The sequence below is a fragment of the Dasypus novemcinctus genome, chromosome 29, assembly GCF_030445035.2.
Source record: "Dasypus novemcinctus isolate mDasNov1 chromosome 29, mDasNov1.1.hap2, whole genome shotgun sequence".
NCBI classification, from domain to species: Eukaryota; Metazoa; Chordata; class Mammalia; order Cingulata; family Dasypodidae; genus Dasypus; species Dasypus novemcinctus.
This window is the reverse complement of record NC_080701.1, coordinates 33,254,051-33,273,037: the sequence shown is the minus strand read 5'-3', so window position 1 is coordinate 33,273,037 and position 18,987 is coordinate 33,254,051. Positions and strand designations below refer to the sequence as shown.

Genomic DNA, 18,987 nt, shown 5'->3' with positions numbered 1-18,987 from the left:
ACTAGGGGCAAGGAGCAGAGTAGGATTTTGTGTGGTGGTGGTGATGGGGTGTGTGTATTTACAAGTATATAAAAAGGCATAACAAGGTGGATTCGGGTGAGTGAAGGTAATGAGCATATGGCTGGTTGCTGCTGAGCCCCTTTGCCTAGATGAGATTGTGAGCTGCATTTTCTCACATGAGAGACTGGCTCACCTGGTATTCTAAAACAATGAAACCGAGGGAAAGCAGGAAGGCCCCTGCTTTTTTTTTTTTTTTTTACAAAGGAATTTTGCATTCCAAAAATTAGAAATCATCCTGGCAAAACCTCTACAACGAGGGGGGAAATGGTTTCCTAAAAAGCTGCCTTGGGGCCTTAAAACGAGATCATAATCCTAAATCTCTTCCAAGTGGTTCTTTTCAGAAAACCCACTCAATTGTGCGGGGAAGAGCGAGGTCTCTAGAGGAAGGAGAAAGACCTGAGTGACTCCCAGACCAGCTGGTCAGACCAATCACGGGCACAGCCCCCCACGACGCGGCCCCTCGCCCGACGGTCCTCCTCAGTGGCCAAGAGCGGGTCTGGCCCCCCATGGGGCACCACCCAGGCCTGGCTTCCCGCAGCCTCCCGACCCTCTGAACCCTTGAATCGTCGCCTCTCTTTTCACTTTGAGGTCCCCACCTCTCCCATTTCAAGTCTTTTCAACACTCGGTCATTTCCACAGGTCCCGGGCAAGAATAGGGGTGAGCAAGGGTAAGAGTGGGAAACTTTCTCTCCTGTTTGCAATAAAGACTCTGGCGCCTCCGTGGCCGGGAAAGGCCAGGCCCGGAACCCTGGTGGCTCCTCCTTCCCCAGCCTCGGCAACGCTGTTTCTTTTCTGGTTTAGAATTGGGAAAGTCCCTGTCCCCGCCCTTCCTGGTCACCAGGGGCCTCCTCTGCCCACTGACCCAGATGCAGACAAAGTGTTTCTTCCCCTCTGGGGGACACACCAAGGGCTAGAAGAAAGGTTTGCAGGTCCTTTTACTAAGGATAAAGATCTAAGGCCAACAGGATACGGCCCCAGAGGGGCAGACAAAGAATTAGAGTATAAGGTCTAGGTAGTGCTGGCAACTCAAGGAGAATGTCCCCACTTCTCTGCTGGCCTCGCTTCGTGACTATTGGCTGGCCTGCTTCCTGGCCTCATCTTTTGGGGATCCCCACCCAGTCCTTTCTCCCAGGGCCAGGACCTGTGGCCTCTCAACACTTAGATCCTGCCCTGGCCCCAAAGCTCCTGGACGAAGAAAGCATTTTCTCGAAGCCTTCAAGAAATGCCTTCGCTGAACTTGAAGCAGCCCACGGAGCTCCTGTGGTCTTTTCCTGTTCCTGTGGGCCACGAGGATGCTACAAGGCTCCCATCCTATCGTTTCCATGGACGCCGCCCCCGGCCTTCAGGCAGGCTCTCGCCACGAGGCCTGGGCCCTTGGGCCTTTCAGGGTGGCATCATGGCCCAGTGCGAAACAGGTGGCTCTTTCTTGTCCACAACGTACCTTCGTTCCCCTTTGGGTCACCCTCTGGGCTCTTAGCTGTGGTCTCAAGAGCACCTCCATCTCTCAGCAAACGGACGAAAAGAGATGTCAGGGGCCCACGCCTTCCTCAGAGGGAGTCACCCCTTGTCAATGCAAGTGTATTCTCTGGAATAGCTCAGCCCAGCGGGTGCCTGACCTCCCCCAAGCTCCCACAGAGAAAGGCCCAGAACAAAACTGGGCCGCCAAGCTCGTGGGTTTCTTATCTACAACACTGGCAGCTGCTGGGGTAACCTTCCCGCGCCTTACCCTTCTGCTCCTCCAGGCCGTCCAGATGCCCAAGGGCTTCCATTTGTCCTTGTGCCCTTTTCCCCACTGCTGGGGAAGATCCGGTCATCTGAGCAGGAGAGCAGTAAACTTCCGGCACCCACGTGCCATGCACTGGGGAAAGCCTCCTGGGCAATGATCGTGGCTCAGGTCGTAGTCCTGACAACGCAGAGGCAGTTCGATAACCCAGCAGCCTCTCCAGCTCGTCCCTCACTGGCACCTTAACCTACTTTGAAATCGTCACCTCCATCAAGATCTGAATCTCGACTCTGCCACTCTCCAGCAGCGTGACTGTGGATAAGCTTCTTAGCGCTCTGACCCTTAGGGTCCTCCTGGCTCATCCGTACCTTCGTGGGGTTCAAACGAGGTAACACCTAGGGCAGCTAGCGTGGTGCCTGGTACATCATGGGTGCTCTGTAAATACAGTTATCCTCTTTGTCCCTTACTCCTGTCCCCTTTATAGAGATGCAAGAAAAATGGCACTGCCTCCACCGAGGAAAGGGATGCCCATTCGAACACCGCCGGGGACCCTGTGGTTTTTGCCAACACTCGCCATGCCTGCTCTCCACTGAATGTCCATATTCTGAAAATGGATCTTCTCCACCCCACCCCGTAATCCAGAGTCCCCCCTCTTGGCCACAGTTGATGTTCGTTGTTGTCATTTCCTGGTCTGGTTCCTGACCCCTTCCCAGGTCCTTTTGTCTTCTCTCTCTCTCACTAAGATGGGTGGATGTCACACCTTCCTGAGCCAGTATCATCTGCAAAGTTAATTAATGTGTCATTGGGCTGTTGCTGCTTCCTGATCCTTATCAGGGATTTAAATAAAATGCAGCAGTCCCAGTTCTTCCCAGTCTCTCTCCCTTGATCTGAGGCTTGTTTCTAGAGATCAGCCATTGACCTCAGCCTTCTGGATGGTTCTCAGTTCTCAGCCTCCAGTCTCAGGGCTGGTGCCCCTGCCTTCACCCAGCCCCACTTTTGGAGCAGAAAGACAGTCCGCGAGCATCACGGACATCAGGTTCCTGACCTCGGCTGTCCCACTTCCCTTGGAAGTGTCCCCTTAGATTTGTACAGTCATAAGGGGCCTTGAAAGGCCATTTAGACCAACACATTCCTTTCCAGGTTAAGGAAACAGAAGGCTCCAGGGACACAGACTCAAGATCACACGCAGAGTAAGTAGCAGAACCAGAATTTCAGATCCACAGTCGAGGAGCTCAGCAGAGAAGTGGTGATTGCCTCATGTATTGAATAAATATGTTTTTGAGGGCCTACCATGTGCTGCACACCATTCTAGAGGCTAAGGATAAAGCAATGAATGAAAAGTCCCTGCATTTTCAAAGCCTACCTTCTCAAAGGAGGAAACATAAAAAGGTCAACCAATGAGCAAATAGGTATTATGTCAGATGGTGACATGTGCTGTGGAGAAAAAAAGCAGAGTAGAAAGAACGGGGAGTACTGGGTGGTGGGACAATTCTAGGTAGGGTGGCCCAGGATGGCCTCAGAGAGGGGACGTTTGAGCACAGACCCGAAGGACGAGGAGGCAATGGAGTGAGCCATCCTGGGGGAAGCATTCCAGGCAAAGGGAGGAGTGGACATGAAGGTCCTGAGGACATGGTGTGCTTGGACTATGCAAGGAACAATCATGGAAGCCAGAGTGGCTGGAAAGAAGAGAGGAAGCCGGGCAGTAAAAGGAGAGGAAGTCGGAGAGGCCATGCGGGGCCTCTTTAAAGGAAATGAATGTGTCCAAAGGAAGTGAACTCTGAAGGCTAATGGTCAGGGAAAACCCCGCTGGCCCCTGGGGAGAGCCATGACCTGTACCTGCCAGGCCACAGCTGCCTCCCCTTTCAGCTCTCCGAGCTCCCATTCCTCCATGTGGCCACCATCACTGCCCTGACTCCAGGCTTCTTAACCTTTACTCAAGTCTTCTCAGAGGACACCAATGATCCTTAAACTCCAGCTTGGCCTAACAGAGAAAGAACTGCCTGCCTCCTTGGAGAACCACAGCCTGAGAACCTTTTCTCTCTTCCTGTTGACATTTGCCTTGGTGCCAAGTTCCTAGTAAGAGGGATGATGGGTTCCTCCTGCCCAGCCTAGGAGAGGGAATATCCCTTGGCCTTTTCTCTTAGAAATTGCTCCTGCAAATCCAGTTTCCTCCCATGCCTGTGGCTGGACTGGCCATGTTTCCTGCCTTTGCAAAGAGCTGGTGGGTGGCCAAGTTCTTCCAATGTGGTCATTTTCTCTCACATACCCAGAGGCCTCAACGTGCAAGACGGGTCATTCCTAAAATCACGTGATCTACCATACTCCTTGCTCTGAACTCCCCATTTCTCTATATTCTTGCAAATCTTTTAATGCCATTTCTTTAGACTTGTCTGAGCAGTGCCATTCCTGAAAAAATAAAAATTCTCTACAACCCCTCTTCCCACCTTTTTTGGTCTGCTCATTTCCTGTCTCTCCAAAAACTGCCCTCTAGTCTCTGTCTTTCCCTGGCAACTTGGCCATTATCTAGATCTTCACATTTCATTCATCCATGTATGAATTTAGCCAAGCTGTACTGTGCTGGGTACAGTGCTAGGCATGGGGTGGGGGTCAGCAGGGAGGATGGATACAAAGATGAACCAGACACAATACCATACCCTCAAACATCTTACATTCTATCCAGGGAGAGATGGACACATGAAATCTATGATTTCAGTATCTTGGGACTGGTGTCCTGTTGATCCATGATCCCCAAGGGGAAAGAGCCAGGTTTAAACTAAGTAATTCTTCTAACTAGATCAGCTGAGAAAAGCACATGGGATCCATAAACCAGAGAGCACCTGGTGGGCAGTGGCAGGGGCAGAAGAATGGCAGGGAGGTAACTTCCTGGAACATCTCAGAAAGGTCTTCTTCGGGATTCCAAAATAACACATCCACACGCATGTACTGAATATTTACTGCATGCCAAGAATTGTCCTAAGGACTCTATGTGAATTGTCACATTGGACGCTAGGTAGAGTGGAAATACCCCAAGCTGCGCTCACCTGGTGGCCAATGGGATGGCTCACTCTTGTGTCTTCTCTTCCGGGGGTAGGAGAGAAAATCCCAATGGCCTACCAGCCCTGGGAAATAACATAACAGCTTGGCATTGCTGGAGTATGCCCAGCTGGCTTGGTGGAGGTTGTCCAACCCAGATGACACTTCCCTGTGTTCCATTCTGGTTGTTTCTTCTTGCTACAGGGAAGACTTTTCCAGGGCTAGGAAGGAGCTGGTTAGCATGGGGGATCCATCTTCCAACTCTCCTTGGTCCAGGTGCCTGCTGACCTCCTCCTGCCCTGCCTGACTGAGGAGCCAGCCCAGGACTGGAGATGATGAGCTGGGAGCAAAAGCCACCCCATGCCCTCGTCCTCTTCGGGCACTTGGGAGTTCTGCCTCCACCGTTCCGCGTGTGGACCAGTGCCTACCTTCCCCTCCATCACTGCACCAAGTCTGCCTGCTTCCACCCAGAGCCTGCCGCACTCCTGCTGAAAGAGCCCAGGCCTCCCAGCCAAAAGGGCAAAGCAGTAGCTCCAGTCCCAGCTCTGCCCTCCTCTTCATGGGAGATCATGGGTCAGTCCCTTAACCTGGCTGAGCCTCTATTCTCCCGTCCATACAAGGGGGGTGGCACCCCCTGCTCCATACGGTTGTTGTCATCAGCTAGAATGTAAACTCTATGAAAGCTGTTCCATCCCAGAAGCCTGAAGAATGGTGTCTGGGAAAGGAGGTGGAGAGGTGTTGCCACCTCTATGGGAAGACATTCTAGGCAGAGTGAGGAGCCAAGCTCAAACTAAGTCATGCCTCTAAGTAGATCAGTAAGAAAACCACAAAGGATCCAGGTAGCCCAGAGGTGACAAGCCAGGGATAATCCCTCCTTCACTGTTAACCACGGTATTTGTTGAGGAGCGGCTGCAGCTCAGGGTCTGAGCACCTGCTTTGCATGTACAAGGTCCCAGGTTTAATCCCTGGTACATCCTTTTAAAAAAAGGTATTTTTCTGGGTCTTAGGGCATTGGAGTCTACATCAAATGAGACTACGTATCATCAGACAGATGTACACTCCTGGTTTCACTGCACCAGGAGTTGGCAGGACTGGCTTCAGGTCTTGGCTCTGCCACTAGGGCCAGGCCATATGACATCTGCAAAGTCGCCATCCCTCTCTGGGTTTCCAATTCCCAGTCTCAAATTCAGAAAAGTGAGCGGTCCTCTCAGAGCACCTCCAGCCCTACGGTGCGGGGACTCGGGGGCCATTGCCCTGCGCCAAAGGAGACGGGCTCATCCATCCCAAAGCAGGGACCAAGCGAGGAGAAGGACTTTGCTGTTGTCCTCCTGGGTGCAAACGTAAGACGGTTTGCTGCTGCTCCCAGGCGCAGCCTCTCCCAGGCCCCGAGGAGACCGCAGAGGCTCCTGGACTGAAGTTCTTCCGGCATCTCATTCCTGACTCCAGGCCTAGGAATTTCTCTTGACCTGAGCCCACGGTGGAATGTTCCATGGCTGTGTTTGTTTCTTGTAATGAGTTTCACCCTTTTCTTCATGTTGCCTAAAAAGTGTATAGAAGCTGACATTTGGTGAGGCCTCCTGCCTCGGGGTTGAATTCAGCCCAGCCCCAGAAAGGCTCGGCAGCGGAGCCATGCCCGGGGCACCCAGGTAGGCCTCTCTGTGTCCAGGGACCAGAAGGCCTCAGAAGGTGGCGGGCTCCTGGTGGAGCCACTCACCACACCAGGGAGGGAGCAGCAGGGGCCTGGAGGGCTCTGAAGCCCTGCCCATCGGGCTCTACCTTGCGAAGTCCCACTGTGGGATTCCTCAGGATGTAGGTGTTAGCCCCGAGGTGAACCCTGCTGTCTGAGGCCCTGCCTCTCCTCGGGGGGCTTCATCTCCAAAGAGTCCTCTCCAGAGGTCCTGGAATCTCATTTCTTCTTCCCATCCCCAAAGCCAAAGGATGACCCTCCTCCACCTTCCAAGCAGCCCCACCCTCCCGGCACACCCTCTCTCCCTTATCTCAAACATCACCCACTTACCCCATCGCTCACCTGGCTGTAGCGTCTGTTGGGTTACCCAACCCTAGGTCAAGCCTGTGTTGGGAGAAGCTGAGTCACTACCCCCATCTCCTCCCCAAACCCTCCCAGGTCCCAGAGCTTGGTCTGGTTTAGCAGGCTGGGGGGGAGGGCTCCACCGGGAAGGCTCCACCGCTTCCAGGGAGGCGGGCTCCAAGGTGTAAGGGCCTGCGGAACCAGGATGCTCCTGGAATTCAGCCCACCTCCTCCTTCCTCAGAACCATCCCTGGTGGGCCCTCAAAAGTGCCTCTGGACCACGCCTCCCTGTCACAAACCAACCACCCAACAGAGCGCCTGGGCTTGCTTGCGGCCAGTCACCCACTCGACCTCTTTCAGACACAGCAGCTAACCTCTCTGGGCCTCACATGACACATATGAAAAATGGGGATGATAATATCTCGCCCGCTCCAGGCAGAACCCCAGGCGAGCTGATATTCTGGGGTCTCGTCCGGATCTCTTAGGCCTGCTGGTTCTCAGCTCTCTCCTCCCTTACTCTTAGACTGCTGCCTCTGCAGCCACTGAGGATTCTTTGTCCACTGTGTTCATATTACCCGTGAGACCTGCCTCTGTCTCTCACCAGCTCTGTCTCGGGCTCCTGCCTCTCCCAGCCTGCAGGTTTCCACAGACTTCCCTGTAGAAGTCTCAGCAAGTGTGACATCCCCTGAACAAATCCAAGAAAAATCCCTGTGTACGGGCCTTCAGACAAAGCTTCCAGAAGGGGCATCCACAGCTCCCACCCCATCCTACCCGAAACCACACAGGGGATTAGAGGACAATGTCCAGCTTCTCGCTGGGGAGAAGACGGCCCTGTCCTCTGTTTACCCAGCCTCCCAGAGGAGCGGGGCCCCGGCACACTTGGCGTGTGCAGCCCGGGCTGTGCGTACTCCCCGCTCTGCACACGCCCTGCACGCACATGCGCTCAGCAGCCCTACTCAATTCTCCCACAAGCACACGCGCTCCTGCTTTCCATCCCCCACTCTTGCTCTCTCTGCGCTGATCTGTTAGAACACACCCTCTCTTCCCACCAATCCTGCACATGCCACTGCCACTTTACAAGCATCAGCTCAAGAATTTCCCAGTTCTCCACTTGCTCCCTCCACCCCATCTCCCCCAACTCTTCCACCCCCACAGGGTGGGCCTCTGCCCACGAGGCAAAGATGCCTCAGCACCTCCGGGCCTGCTCTGTGGGAGGGGGCTCCGCCGGCTTCTCCCCGACACCTCTCTTCCTAAACCCCTCACTTCCCTCTCCCCAGAAGGAAAAGCAGCCCAAGGCCCCCACCAACCAGGCAGCACCCCACCCCCCCCGCCGGCATCTGGTGAGAGGACAAAAAGAAGGAAGAACTGTGGGTTCTTTTCCCCAAGACTCCTAGATTTTGTACCAAAATGCAGGGAGTGCTCCTGTTTGCATTTTTTTTTTTCCCTTTCTGAAAATAACCATGAAACTATCATTTCCTCCCACTGCCTCTTCCCTATCTTATTTGGATTAGCCGAGTTGCTGGAAGAGGTGGTTTGGAGCCACTGCCAGCCTCCTCCTCTGACCTGGGCCCCGGACAGCTGCCAGGTGGCTCCCAAGCAGGTGCTTCCAGACGGGTGGTGGGCCCTGCAGGGGTGGAAAGCAGGAGTACAAATGCCAGCCGTGGTGGGACCCCCAAACCACAGACCTCCGGGAAGCCCAGTTTCTGCCCTGCCTTGTCCCCAAGTTGGTGACCATTGGGACCACGCCCCTCCCCTGGCTTTCCTTCAGCTGTCGTTTCTTGGGCAGCAGGGAACCCAGCAGATCGGTGCCCTCCCTCGTCTGCCAGAGCAGTGTTTCCAGGGGCTCTCAGGAGGGGGCTGCTGCAGGGGAGGCAACCTCAGAGTGGGGAGGGGGAGGAGGGTCGACAGAGAAACTTGTAAGAGAAGAAAAATGGGGTGGAAGAGAAGAACACTGGGGAGGAGGGCTAGGGCTCCCTCTCCTCCTCCATCTCGTTCTGGGCATTCCTGCTGCTCCAGCAGGAAGGGTGGAGTGGGGAGGGAGGCAGAGAGGCACAGAAGGACGCTGCCTCTCCCTCCAGCTGAGTGCTTCTCAGTCCAGCCCACCCGGCCACACCACATGCCTGGAGAAGCAGGGCCTTCCCCGCCTCCCCGCAGACCCCTCACCGCAGAGGCGCCGGCCCAGCAGTCCCGCCCCCTCCCTGAAATCTCAGGGAAACGGAGGGCAGGAGATGACCAGGCTCTGGCAGAGGAGAGCCCAGGCGGAAGCAGAGGGGCGAGGAGCCAGGCCTCCTGGCCCCGTGGGCCGTCCTCGCCCAGGACCCCGGCCCCAGGCTTCCGGGCACGTGGCACAGCCACAGGAGCCCAGCCCAGAGCCCACAGCCGCTGGCGCTGGGTCTGAGGAAGACGGCCCAGCGGGAGTGTCCCTCCTGGCAGTGCCAGGGCCCCGGGGCCCGGGAAGGTGCCGTCCCGTGCCAGCGGAGGGAGGCTGGGAGAAGGCCGAGGACTGCAGCTGGCCCAGAGACCCGTGGCCTGGCACTCCCTGGCAGGGGCGCTCGAGCCCCCCACCGCCCAGCCCCCGGCAGTCGCCTTGGCCTTGGCTTTTCTTCCTTCCCTGCTGCTGACCGTTTTTGGAGATTCTTTTGGAGATTCTCCACCTGGAGGCACAGCAGGCCGGGGCTAGAGGGTGGCAGCCGGCCTCAGTGGCACCATTGGCTCCTCCTGTACAGCACTGAAACCCTCTCCACACACCCCTCATGCCGGTCACCTCCTCCTCACAGGGACCGATCTCCCCTCAGGACCACGGTGTCACGACCTCTGCACTGCCCAGCTCCTCTCAGGTTGGCCCCCTTTCTTGGAGGGGCCTGGGCAACCCCAAAGGTCTTGACCTGAAGGCTCTCCCTACCCCCTGCCCACAGGCCTTCCCCGCACACCCACCCGCAGGCCCCCTCAGGCCTGCCCCCTCCTCCCCAGCGGGACCCACCTCCTCCCCCTCTCCCTGTGCCAGGCCAAGCTGCCGTGCTATTTGGGGCACCGGCCGGCCTTGCGGTGTAATCAGGGCCCGGGATAATTGCTACCTGGCTCGCCGGTGTCTGGGGGCTGTCTCGGCCACAGCAGCAGGGGGTGGACGCTGGGCGGCCCGGCCGGAGGGCAGACTGGGGCAGTCCTCCCACTCCCCAGGTCTGCTGCCCACCACGCGGGGGGCCTGGAGGGATTCCCTGGGGAAGCCGTGCTCACCTGGGAGCTGCCCTCACCCAGATACCCCAGGACTTTGGCTGGAAGTGGGTGGCTATGCCACCCGGGGCCCAGGAGTCCCGAGGCTCCTCGACTCCCCCAGTCAAACTCCGTCCTCCCGCACTTCCTTCCCAGGCAGGCTATGCACCGCCGGGCCGGGCAGCAGCTGGAGCTCAGGCTGGGAGCAAGATAGACTTGTTCGACTCAGCTCCATCACGAGGTTTCCTGTGCTCAAACCCACCAAGCGTCGTTGTCCTCGTCCAGGGAGGTGGCCCGAGTTAAAGAAATGACAGGCGAGAGTGAGTTTCCACTACCTGCTAGCTCCCCTCCCCATCTGCTGCTTTCTTTTCTAGACCAAGGCCTCGAGACAGCCTGGGTTTAAATTCCTGTCATCCTCACTTAGTCAAGTCTATGACCTTGTGCAATTAGTTAGGCCTCAGTTTCCTCATCTGTAAAAAAGATGACTGGAGGACATGTCTCAAGTTACTCTAAAGACTCCATTACCTATTGCACGTAAAATACTTAGCCCAGTGCCATTAAGTCTCTACAAGGGTGGTTACTATTATTTTGAATTGCAACGGATAAAGAGTGGGGGTGGGAAGTATCCATAAATCAGCTATAAGATGCTCAAAAAAACAAAGCCTGGGCTGCTGGGGCTAACTAAGCACCAAGTAACCCTAAGCCTGGACATTCTCTAGTACAATTACGGCTCTAGGGAATGGAGGAAAACCCACTCCTACTTCTTCCAACCCTATCCACTCTAGGGTGGTGCCATATAAGCTTTTTTTTTTTGCAGCAACACACACTCCATCCAAAGTGTACGTACAGTGGGTTTTGGTATAATCAGAGTTGTGTATTCATCACCACAATCAGTACTAGAGCATTTTCATCACTCCCCAAACCCTCCCACCCCTTAGCAGCCACCTCTCAATCCCTCATCCGTACATATCTGTTCATTTAATTCTATCTCTCTAATGTATTTATATTTACCATTTAGATAAGTGGATTCAAACCATATGCAGTACTTTGTGTCTGGGTTCTGTCACTGAGGATAATTCTCTTTTTTATTTTTTTACAATTGATGAAAAATTATTCCTATATTACTTTTCACTCTTTTGAGGCCCAAGAACACCAAACGCAGATGGAGATTTTATTTTTAAACGCGAATCCGCCACAGCCAAATCAAAGCGAAGTACGTTGACCTTGGGAGACATAGAAATAAAACTACGATTCCCTCTCTTTCTTTACATTTAGAGCAGAAACGTTACTGGCCCTGAGCCTTGGCCAGTGCCGATTGAAGGGCCCGTGGGATGCACATCCTCTTTGCGGAGTGGGGCTCTGTGGTGGGAATGGGTGAAGGGCTGCAGGCTTGTCCCCAGGCTCCTCCCTCCCTGCCTCAGTGTCTTCCCAAGCAGGGCCCCCGAACTCCCCGCCGTGGCACCCTGGGCCGACAGGGCAGCCTGGGAGCAGGCCTCGGCTTTCCCGCCCCACCAACACCAGGCAGGAGCCGAGAGGGCCACTCGGGTGGGCGGGTCTGCCCAGAGGACCACATCCTGCCCCCCGGGGCAGAGGGGAGTGGGCCGTGGGGGGCACTGAGCCTGAGGGCCCCACCCCAGAGCAGCAGCTTTCAGTCCACCTCACAGCGCGGCACCTCAGCCGCGGTCTTGGGCCTCGCCAGCCGGCGGTGCCCCCGGCTCGGGACAGGCCTCTTCAGGGACCTCCTCTGACGTGCCCTTTCCTGGGATCAGTGGGCCCCCCAACCCAGGAGCCAGAAGCAGTGGCCCACACCCCGCCTGCCGGTTGTCTTTCCAGTGGGTGCCTCCTACTGTGGGTCTCGGGCCACCTCCGAGCAGTCCGGGGGCTGCCACCCCCATGCCTCCAGGCAGCCTTGGCCTGATGCCTGGGGACAGGCCGTCCAATGGGGACGTCTTCCCTCTCGGGTGCACTCTCTCCCTTGCTGTCTCCTCCCTGGGTTCTGGGAGCTAATCGCAGAGAAGGAGGGGGAGGAGGGGGAGGAGGGGGTGCTGCTTGCCTTCCCCGTTATCTGCAGCAATCCACGGTGACTAATGCTCCCAGTTGGTAAAAAGGCAGTGTAATCAAAACACTTTTTTTTTAGTCCTTAAAGTTAGTCATTCTCCCAGAGTGGAGGAAAAAAAAAAAAAAAAGCCAGCAGCAGGCACCATGAAATGCAAGCTGCAAGGCTCGCCCTGCAGGGTGAGACCAGAGCACCCGCCACGGCCGCTCGCTGGGGTCGGAGCACCTCGGCCCCTGGGCTCTCGGCCGTCCTCTCTCCAGACCCTCGTGGGTTCCTGCTTTCCTCAGTCTCCGGCTTGGTCTGAGCCCTGGAGGGCTTCCAGGCCGAGCCAGGAGCTGCCCTCTTCCCTCGCCCTGCCAGGTGCTGCCACCTGCTGGGCCTGCGCTCTCGAAGGTGGGGCGTATCCGAAAGCTCCCGGGAGGAGGCCGGCACCCGCTCAGAGGAGCCAGGTCGGGTGCCCGGGTGCCCGTGCTGCCCCGCCCCTCCCCTCCCCCCTTTCAACACCCGTGTCCCTCTTGCCCCCACTTCTCTGCTGGCTCCGCCCCGCTCTGCAGGTCGTCAGGGACAGCAGGACCGTTGAGAATCATTAGGGTGGGTGCAGGGCCACAGCAGAGCGCAGCTGCCCGGACCGCCCAGTTGGAAGCTCTGCTCCACCGCTGGTGGCTGCACTGCAGCTCCTTCCTCCCTAAACCGATCATCATCCTAGGACCTGGCTCCGATTGCTGTTGTGACCTGCTAAGAATGGGGCCTGGCACACCACAAGTGGTCAGTTATTAACCCATAACAACAACAACAACAAACTATAAAGTGGGATGTTTGCCTTTATGGCCCCCTTCCGTGTCCAGGGCAGACATTGCTAATCAATCACAGAACTCCCCACTGACGGGAGAGTCCCTGGAATTCTCAACGCAGCACTCCACTAGGCGGAGATCAGGGTTGGCACAAGGGATGTGCCAGCCCGGATCCAACTTAAACCCCTGCCAGGACAGTCTAGGAAACGGGATCTGGGGAAGAGATACCCACAAGCTACTTGGAAGCACCTGGCCCTAAGGACTGCTGGCCGGTTTCAGAGTTGCCACTTCACTTTGACCTTTTTTTTTGGTCTTATTTATTTTTTTAATGTTACATTCAAAAAATATGAGGTCCCCATATATCCCCCAACCCCCTCACCCCACTCCTCCCCCCATAACAACAACCTCCTCAATCATCATGAGACATTCATTGCACTTGGTGAATACATCTCTGAGCACCGCTGCACCTCATGGTCAATGGTCCACACCATAGCCCACACTCTCCCACAGTCCACCCAGTGGGCCATGGGAGGACATACAATGTCCAGTAACTGTCCCTGCAGCACCACCCAGGACAACTCCAAGTTCCAAAAACACCCCCACATCACATCTCTTCCTCCCACTCCCCACCCTCAGCAGCTACCGTGGCCACTCTCTCCATCTCCATGCTACGTTGACCTCCATTACTAATCGCCATGGTTCCAGAATAGAAGCTCAGTAAGTGCACGCTAATCCATACTCTATTCCTCCATTCCGTGGACCCTGGGATGGTCATGTCTGCTCCACCTCTGTATCGAGAGGGTGCTTAGATTCCACTTGGATGATGGATGCAATTCTCCTGCTTTCAGTTGTAGGCACTCTTGGCTCCCTGGTGTGGTGGTTGACCTTCTTCAACTCCATGTTAGCTGGCTGGGGTAAGTCCAGTAAACCAGAGTGTAGAAGTTGCAAGTCTGTTGAGGCTCAGGGCGTGGCTATCACATGGTCAGTCCAGAGATTCAGGTCCCCTGGGTATACACTAAACTCCAGCACCAACTACAGATCCAGTAAAAGTAACAGGAGAGGCTTGTGGACAAAGATCACATCTGAATCCAGCTCCATCACACAGAAACACAAACTCCAAAGTAGGGCCACTGACACGGCACTGAACTCCATCTGCCACGACCACAGAACCTGTGGGTCTCTGTAGCCCTCAGAAGAGCCAATACCTGGGGTTGTATCTACTTTATCTGTCTCTCGGACTCTGCTGAGGTGTGCATGAGGGCACTTTGACCTTTAAGCAATCAGCGTGGGCCTCCCACCACTGGAAACTCTTAGCGTACTATACTCCACGCTCTCCTGCACCTGCTTCTCCCCCCATTTCCCGGGCCCACGGCGACCCAGGGAGCGCGTGTTCTGAGGCATCTTGCTGAGCAGGTGCAAAGCAGGGAGAAACGGGGCAGTAAAACTGCACAGACACCTGCGGGCCTGGGTCTTCACTGATGCTGCGGAAGCTCCCTGGGGCGCGGGGGTCTCCAGGGCTACCAGGGAGCTCATCCATTTGGCGCATCCCATTCAGGCCCTTCGGCCTTAGCTCTGGGGCTGAAATGAACCCCTCACGGCCCAGGTCTGGGTTCTGGGGATCTTTATTCTTAGCTCATTAGAGGCTGGCACGGTGGGAGAGCCAGAGGGTCAGTGCTAGATCTGTGTGGGGAAGGTTAGAAGAGGGCAGCACACAACCAGCCCAGAGGCGAGGGTCAGTGAGGAGCAGCTGCGTGCCCGTTCCCAAGTAAAAAGCTCCAAGAAGAGGTCAGGGATGTGACGCGGTTTAGTCTTCTGCTCCTTCCCTCTGGTAAACAGCTTTGCCCCTGAAGCTGAGCTCTGCTCCCTGAACACTGTGTGGACTTCCTTAGGCTCAGACTTCCGGGGAGGCGGCAGGGTTTACCAGGCTCTAAACCAGGGGCAGCCACCTCTGCCCAAAGCTCCTCTGCTCTCAGCTTCCACGGGAAACTGAATTTGCCCCCTGTTACCCGCCTCTCCTGGAGAAGGGGCAAGGCTACCTGTATTCTGCCATCCTTTGGTTACGGTAAAGGCAGGCCCAGCCCCTGGCCCTGGGTCTGAAAAACCGGCAGGCTGAGTGTCCCATAGCAGCGGGAGATTGGGCTTCCTGGTGTCCAGCTCCAGGGATCGATGCCACGTGGCATGTCCAGTTCATGGAGGGAAGCTGAATGCCGGACCGTCCATCCCCAGCCCAGCTCCCCTCCAGCTGAGTAAATGAGCCGCAGTCAGGAAAAGGGAGCTCAGCTCCAAGCAGACACTTTCCAGAGGGCTCCTGGAAAGCCGGCACTCTTCCCAGTCACCGCAAAGGGGCTGCTGGCTTCACGAAAGGTCTGGGGTTGGAGGTAAAGGGCACAGCCCCCACAGGGCCTCAGGCTGGGTCCTTCCCTCCCAGAAGATTCATATTTGGCTTCATCCCCAAAGGACGTCATTGTCATCTGCAGACCTGCTCACTCTCTGGGCTTGCCCCACTATTCAGGCCCACTGCACATGCTCTCCCCCCTCCCCCATGTTGCCCACAGGCCTCTACAGTCTACAAGACAGTGGGCCTGAAACCTCGGAATGTTCCAACCAAGTGGAACTTTAGTGATGTTATCTATTCACTCGTCTTATAGATGAGGGGCCAAGATCCAGACAGGCGATGTGACTTGTCTTGGGTCAGTATTAGTGTCAGAGAGAGAACTTGAGCCAACAACTCTCTAGGTTCTTAGCCCAGTGCTCATCATTCCCACCCTAATACATGCACCTTCCCAAAGGGTCGCATGCCTGCTACCTCCAGTCTCGAAATTGAGCTTCTCCTGGAATACGGCGGTAGCCAGGGCTAATTTTTTAAAAATTTATTAAACTCTTAAGCACTGTGGGGCAGTAATGCAGTAACAGGGAGGTAGAGTTTGGGGAAAGGAGGAGGAAGGTGGGAAATCCATCCACAGGTGCTAAAAAGCCAGGAGACTAATAAACACACAGTACTGTCCCTCTCTTTGCCCACACTCCTTCTGGTGACTTCTCCTTCTCCTCCTTACTCAAGGTGCTCATTTTGACCTGGTTTCCAAAGAACAACGTGGTGATGGAGCTGATCTGTGTGATGTGGTTGGATGACCAACGCCCCCCCGGGAAAGCCTATTGAGCCAAACAGTGGATTCAGTAATGGACTCAACGTTCTTTCAAGAATGGAAAGAGGAAGGACAAATAAGAGACGACCTCCTGTATACAACTCTCTGAGCTCCACTACCCCTCCTGGCCTTGCCCTCCGCCCTACCCTGGGAAGTCAGAACAAAGTTCAAGGAGGAGTTTTCTGTGTGTGTACGCATGGTGTGCGCGTGTGTCTTCTGTTCTAGTTCACTGGCTTAGCTACTCCCTAAGCAGCCTCTGAAACACTTCAGGTCTATCTGAAGGAGGAGAACTCCCGGGGAGAAGATCTTTGGCAGACCATCAGTCACCTGCACAGGTGACTGCCTGCTCTTCTCTCTTCCCAGGAGGGAAGTACTTGAAGGTTAGAAGGCACCATAGCCCAGGTCCCCAGGCAGCTTGTCAAGGCCCTGAATCCTTTGGGAAACCCAAGGCAAATAATTAGCTTATCTGGACCTCAGCCCTCTTCTTAGCCAAGTTCCCCCTGCCTGGACCCCTCCCACCCCTCATCTCAGACTCGCCAGGCTAGCCCTACTCAGCCTGCAGGACTTCGTCTACGCACGGACTCCCGCTGAAAGCCTTCACTAGAAGCCCACGTGCAGGCAAGGGCCCTCCGGGCTGCCCCAGCTCCTTGTTCTTTTCCAATATATATTATTACTGTAATTGCATGTTTACTTCTCCCTCCTGGTGAGTGGTTCCACAAGGGCATCAAGGCAAGAAGGATGTTTCTTTTTCATGATCATATCCTCCAAGGTTAGCACAGTGCCTGGCACGCTGTAGGAGCTCAATTAATATTAGGATGAGTACAAAGAATGAGACCATTCACATCATTTGGATTCTGTAGTGAAGAGCACAGATGGCACGACTAGACTAGGAGCAGTCCTTCCTTTGCATCCGTCTTAGTTAAGCAAATCCACCAGCACCTTCTTCCCTGAAAAGCACCTATTATTCTATTGACATGCAGTCTCTGTCTGCTCAGACCCTGTCCCAACCTGAGCAGGGGAAATCCTTTTGCCTGCTTGTTTGTTTTAAACAGGCAATGCATGCACATGGTACAAAATGTAAAAGATACACCCTGCATACAGTGACTGTAAGTCTCTCCCACGCCCCTGTCTCCAATATCCGGGCTCCTTCACCTATAGACAATTTACTGCTAGCAATCTCTAGACTGCTTCTGCCTTCTTTACAGCCAAAAAAACTGAATAACAACAGAAAAGAATTTTGCAAGTCGCTTTTTAAGGCAGAAAACGGACCCAGAGATCCTCATCCTTCTCCCACATAACGAGTCTCAACGTCTACGCTACGGCGCGACGGCCGCCCGCGAGGGGAAACATCCGCGAGAGGCACGCAGCAGCGAAGAGGTTAAGGCGCGGGTCTCCGCCCCTCCGTCGCACTTCCGGGTAGAGGGGGCGGGGTCACGTCACTTCCTGGAGACTGACTGAATCCGGAAGTGATCCCAGAGGACCGGGCAGCGGCGGAGGACCCCGGCGGCCAGCGCTTCGGCCGGCGCAGGGCCCGGCTCGGGACCATGAGCTGGTGAGTGAGGCCTGGCGGCGGGCGGCTCTGGAGCCCCAGGCCCGCGATGCGCGTGCCTCTGCGTGGGTCCCGAGGCTCCCCGCCCGCCTGGGCCTGCCCTGCCCGCACGGACCCCTCCGCCCGAGAGCAGGGCCCGTCTGGCCCCGGGTCCAGCGTCGTTCCCTGGGTCTTCCCGCGGGGGCTCTTCCGGAGTCTCCATCTCTCGGCAGGGCTCACCGGGAGATGGGGGGCGCGGGGGTCCCCCTAGCCTGGGATCCTGCGTCCGACTCCTGTTAGCTGGCCCCTCCTGTGCGGCGGATCCAGCCCCGACTTCTCCCATCTGCTGGGAATGACAGACTCCCTTGTTTCCTCTTCTGCTGGGAGTGAGAGACTTCCTAGTTTCCTCTTCTTTTAAACCTCCACTGAGGTGGAGCAGGTGTCTTCTTTCTCCCCTGCGGACATCCCTACCCCCCGCTCCCAGCAGCCCCAGAACTGTGACCCTCAGGCTGGCAGTTTGGGCCCTGTTCACTGATCAAATTCCACCCGCTTTCAGGTAACCTGTGCACCACTTAGCAGACTTCAAAAGGCAAAGAAAACTTGCTTTTCTTTTGGAAGGAGCAAGAATTACCTCTCTTACCTCACACCTCACCCTCCCAGTATGAGGTTGTACTCATTGTAATCATTTCCAGGGCCATTACCTGCTGCTCTCCCTCTAAAATAGATGTAGTTAAGCTTGAACATTTTGGGACTTGTCATGCCAGGATAAAAGGATCCCAGGAGTCTCAGAGTAGTAGAGTCACAACTCCAGAGCTGGTAGGTACATTGCTCCAGAACTGTATGGTACTTGACACATAGTAGACACTTTGTTATGTTTAGTGGTTGGTGTATAAGACTCAATTGGCCTATCATATAATCCCTATACATTGCTCTGAATTATTTATGTTGACAATTGAGACCACCATGACTGGCCTGCCTTTTTGGGGCTTTCTTAGAGGCTGGCCATTTGAAGACCTTCCCGTCTGGCGCAAAGACCATCATATCCACAGCCCCAGACCTCAGGAGATCCTACGATAATATGCTTATATGAATACCTTGTCCCCATAGATGTACCAGGTGAATCAGCCCTTAGAGAATCTGAGTTCCATTAGCATAGGAACCATGTTTGCCACTCTGTCCCTCAGAGTAGATCCTAGTTCTTTACTCAAAGTAAGCATAAAGTAACCAGTTGTGAATGAATGAAGAGAATAAAATATCCTTCAGGAAGGCTTTTGAGGGCTATCATTCCAGGCTCTGGTCACAAATTGCTAATGTGTCAGTCAGTGTCAAGGAGAGCTCTCTGTTGTGAAATATAAGCCATTTCTGTCGTTCTCATCCCCGCCATTTGCTTCTCAATCTAAGATTGATGGACAAG

General features: G+C 55.2%; 1 protein-coding gene across 1 annotated transcript in view; it reads left to right on the top strand.

The window, feature by feature from the left end:
• The first annotated feature begins 15,960 nt into the window (after positions 1-15,960).
• BIN3 (bridging integrator 3) overlaps positions 15,961-18,987 on the top strand; it is a 52,985-nt gene continuing 49,958 nt past the window's right edge. Inside the window, exon 1 of the mRNA XM_004460251.5 lies at positions 15,961-17,597. Within this exon, the coding sequence (XP_004460308.1) occupies positions 17,590-17,597 (8 nt within the window). The 5' untranslated portion in view covers positions 15,961-17,589. The remainder of the gene's footprint in view (positions 17,598-18,987) is intronic.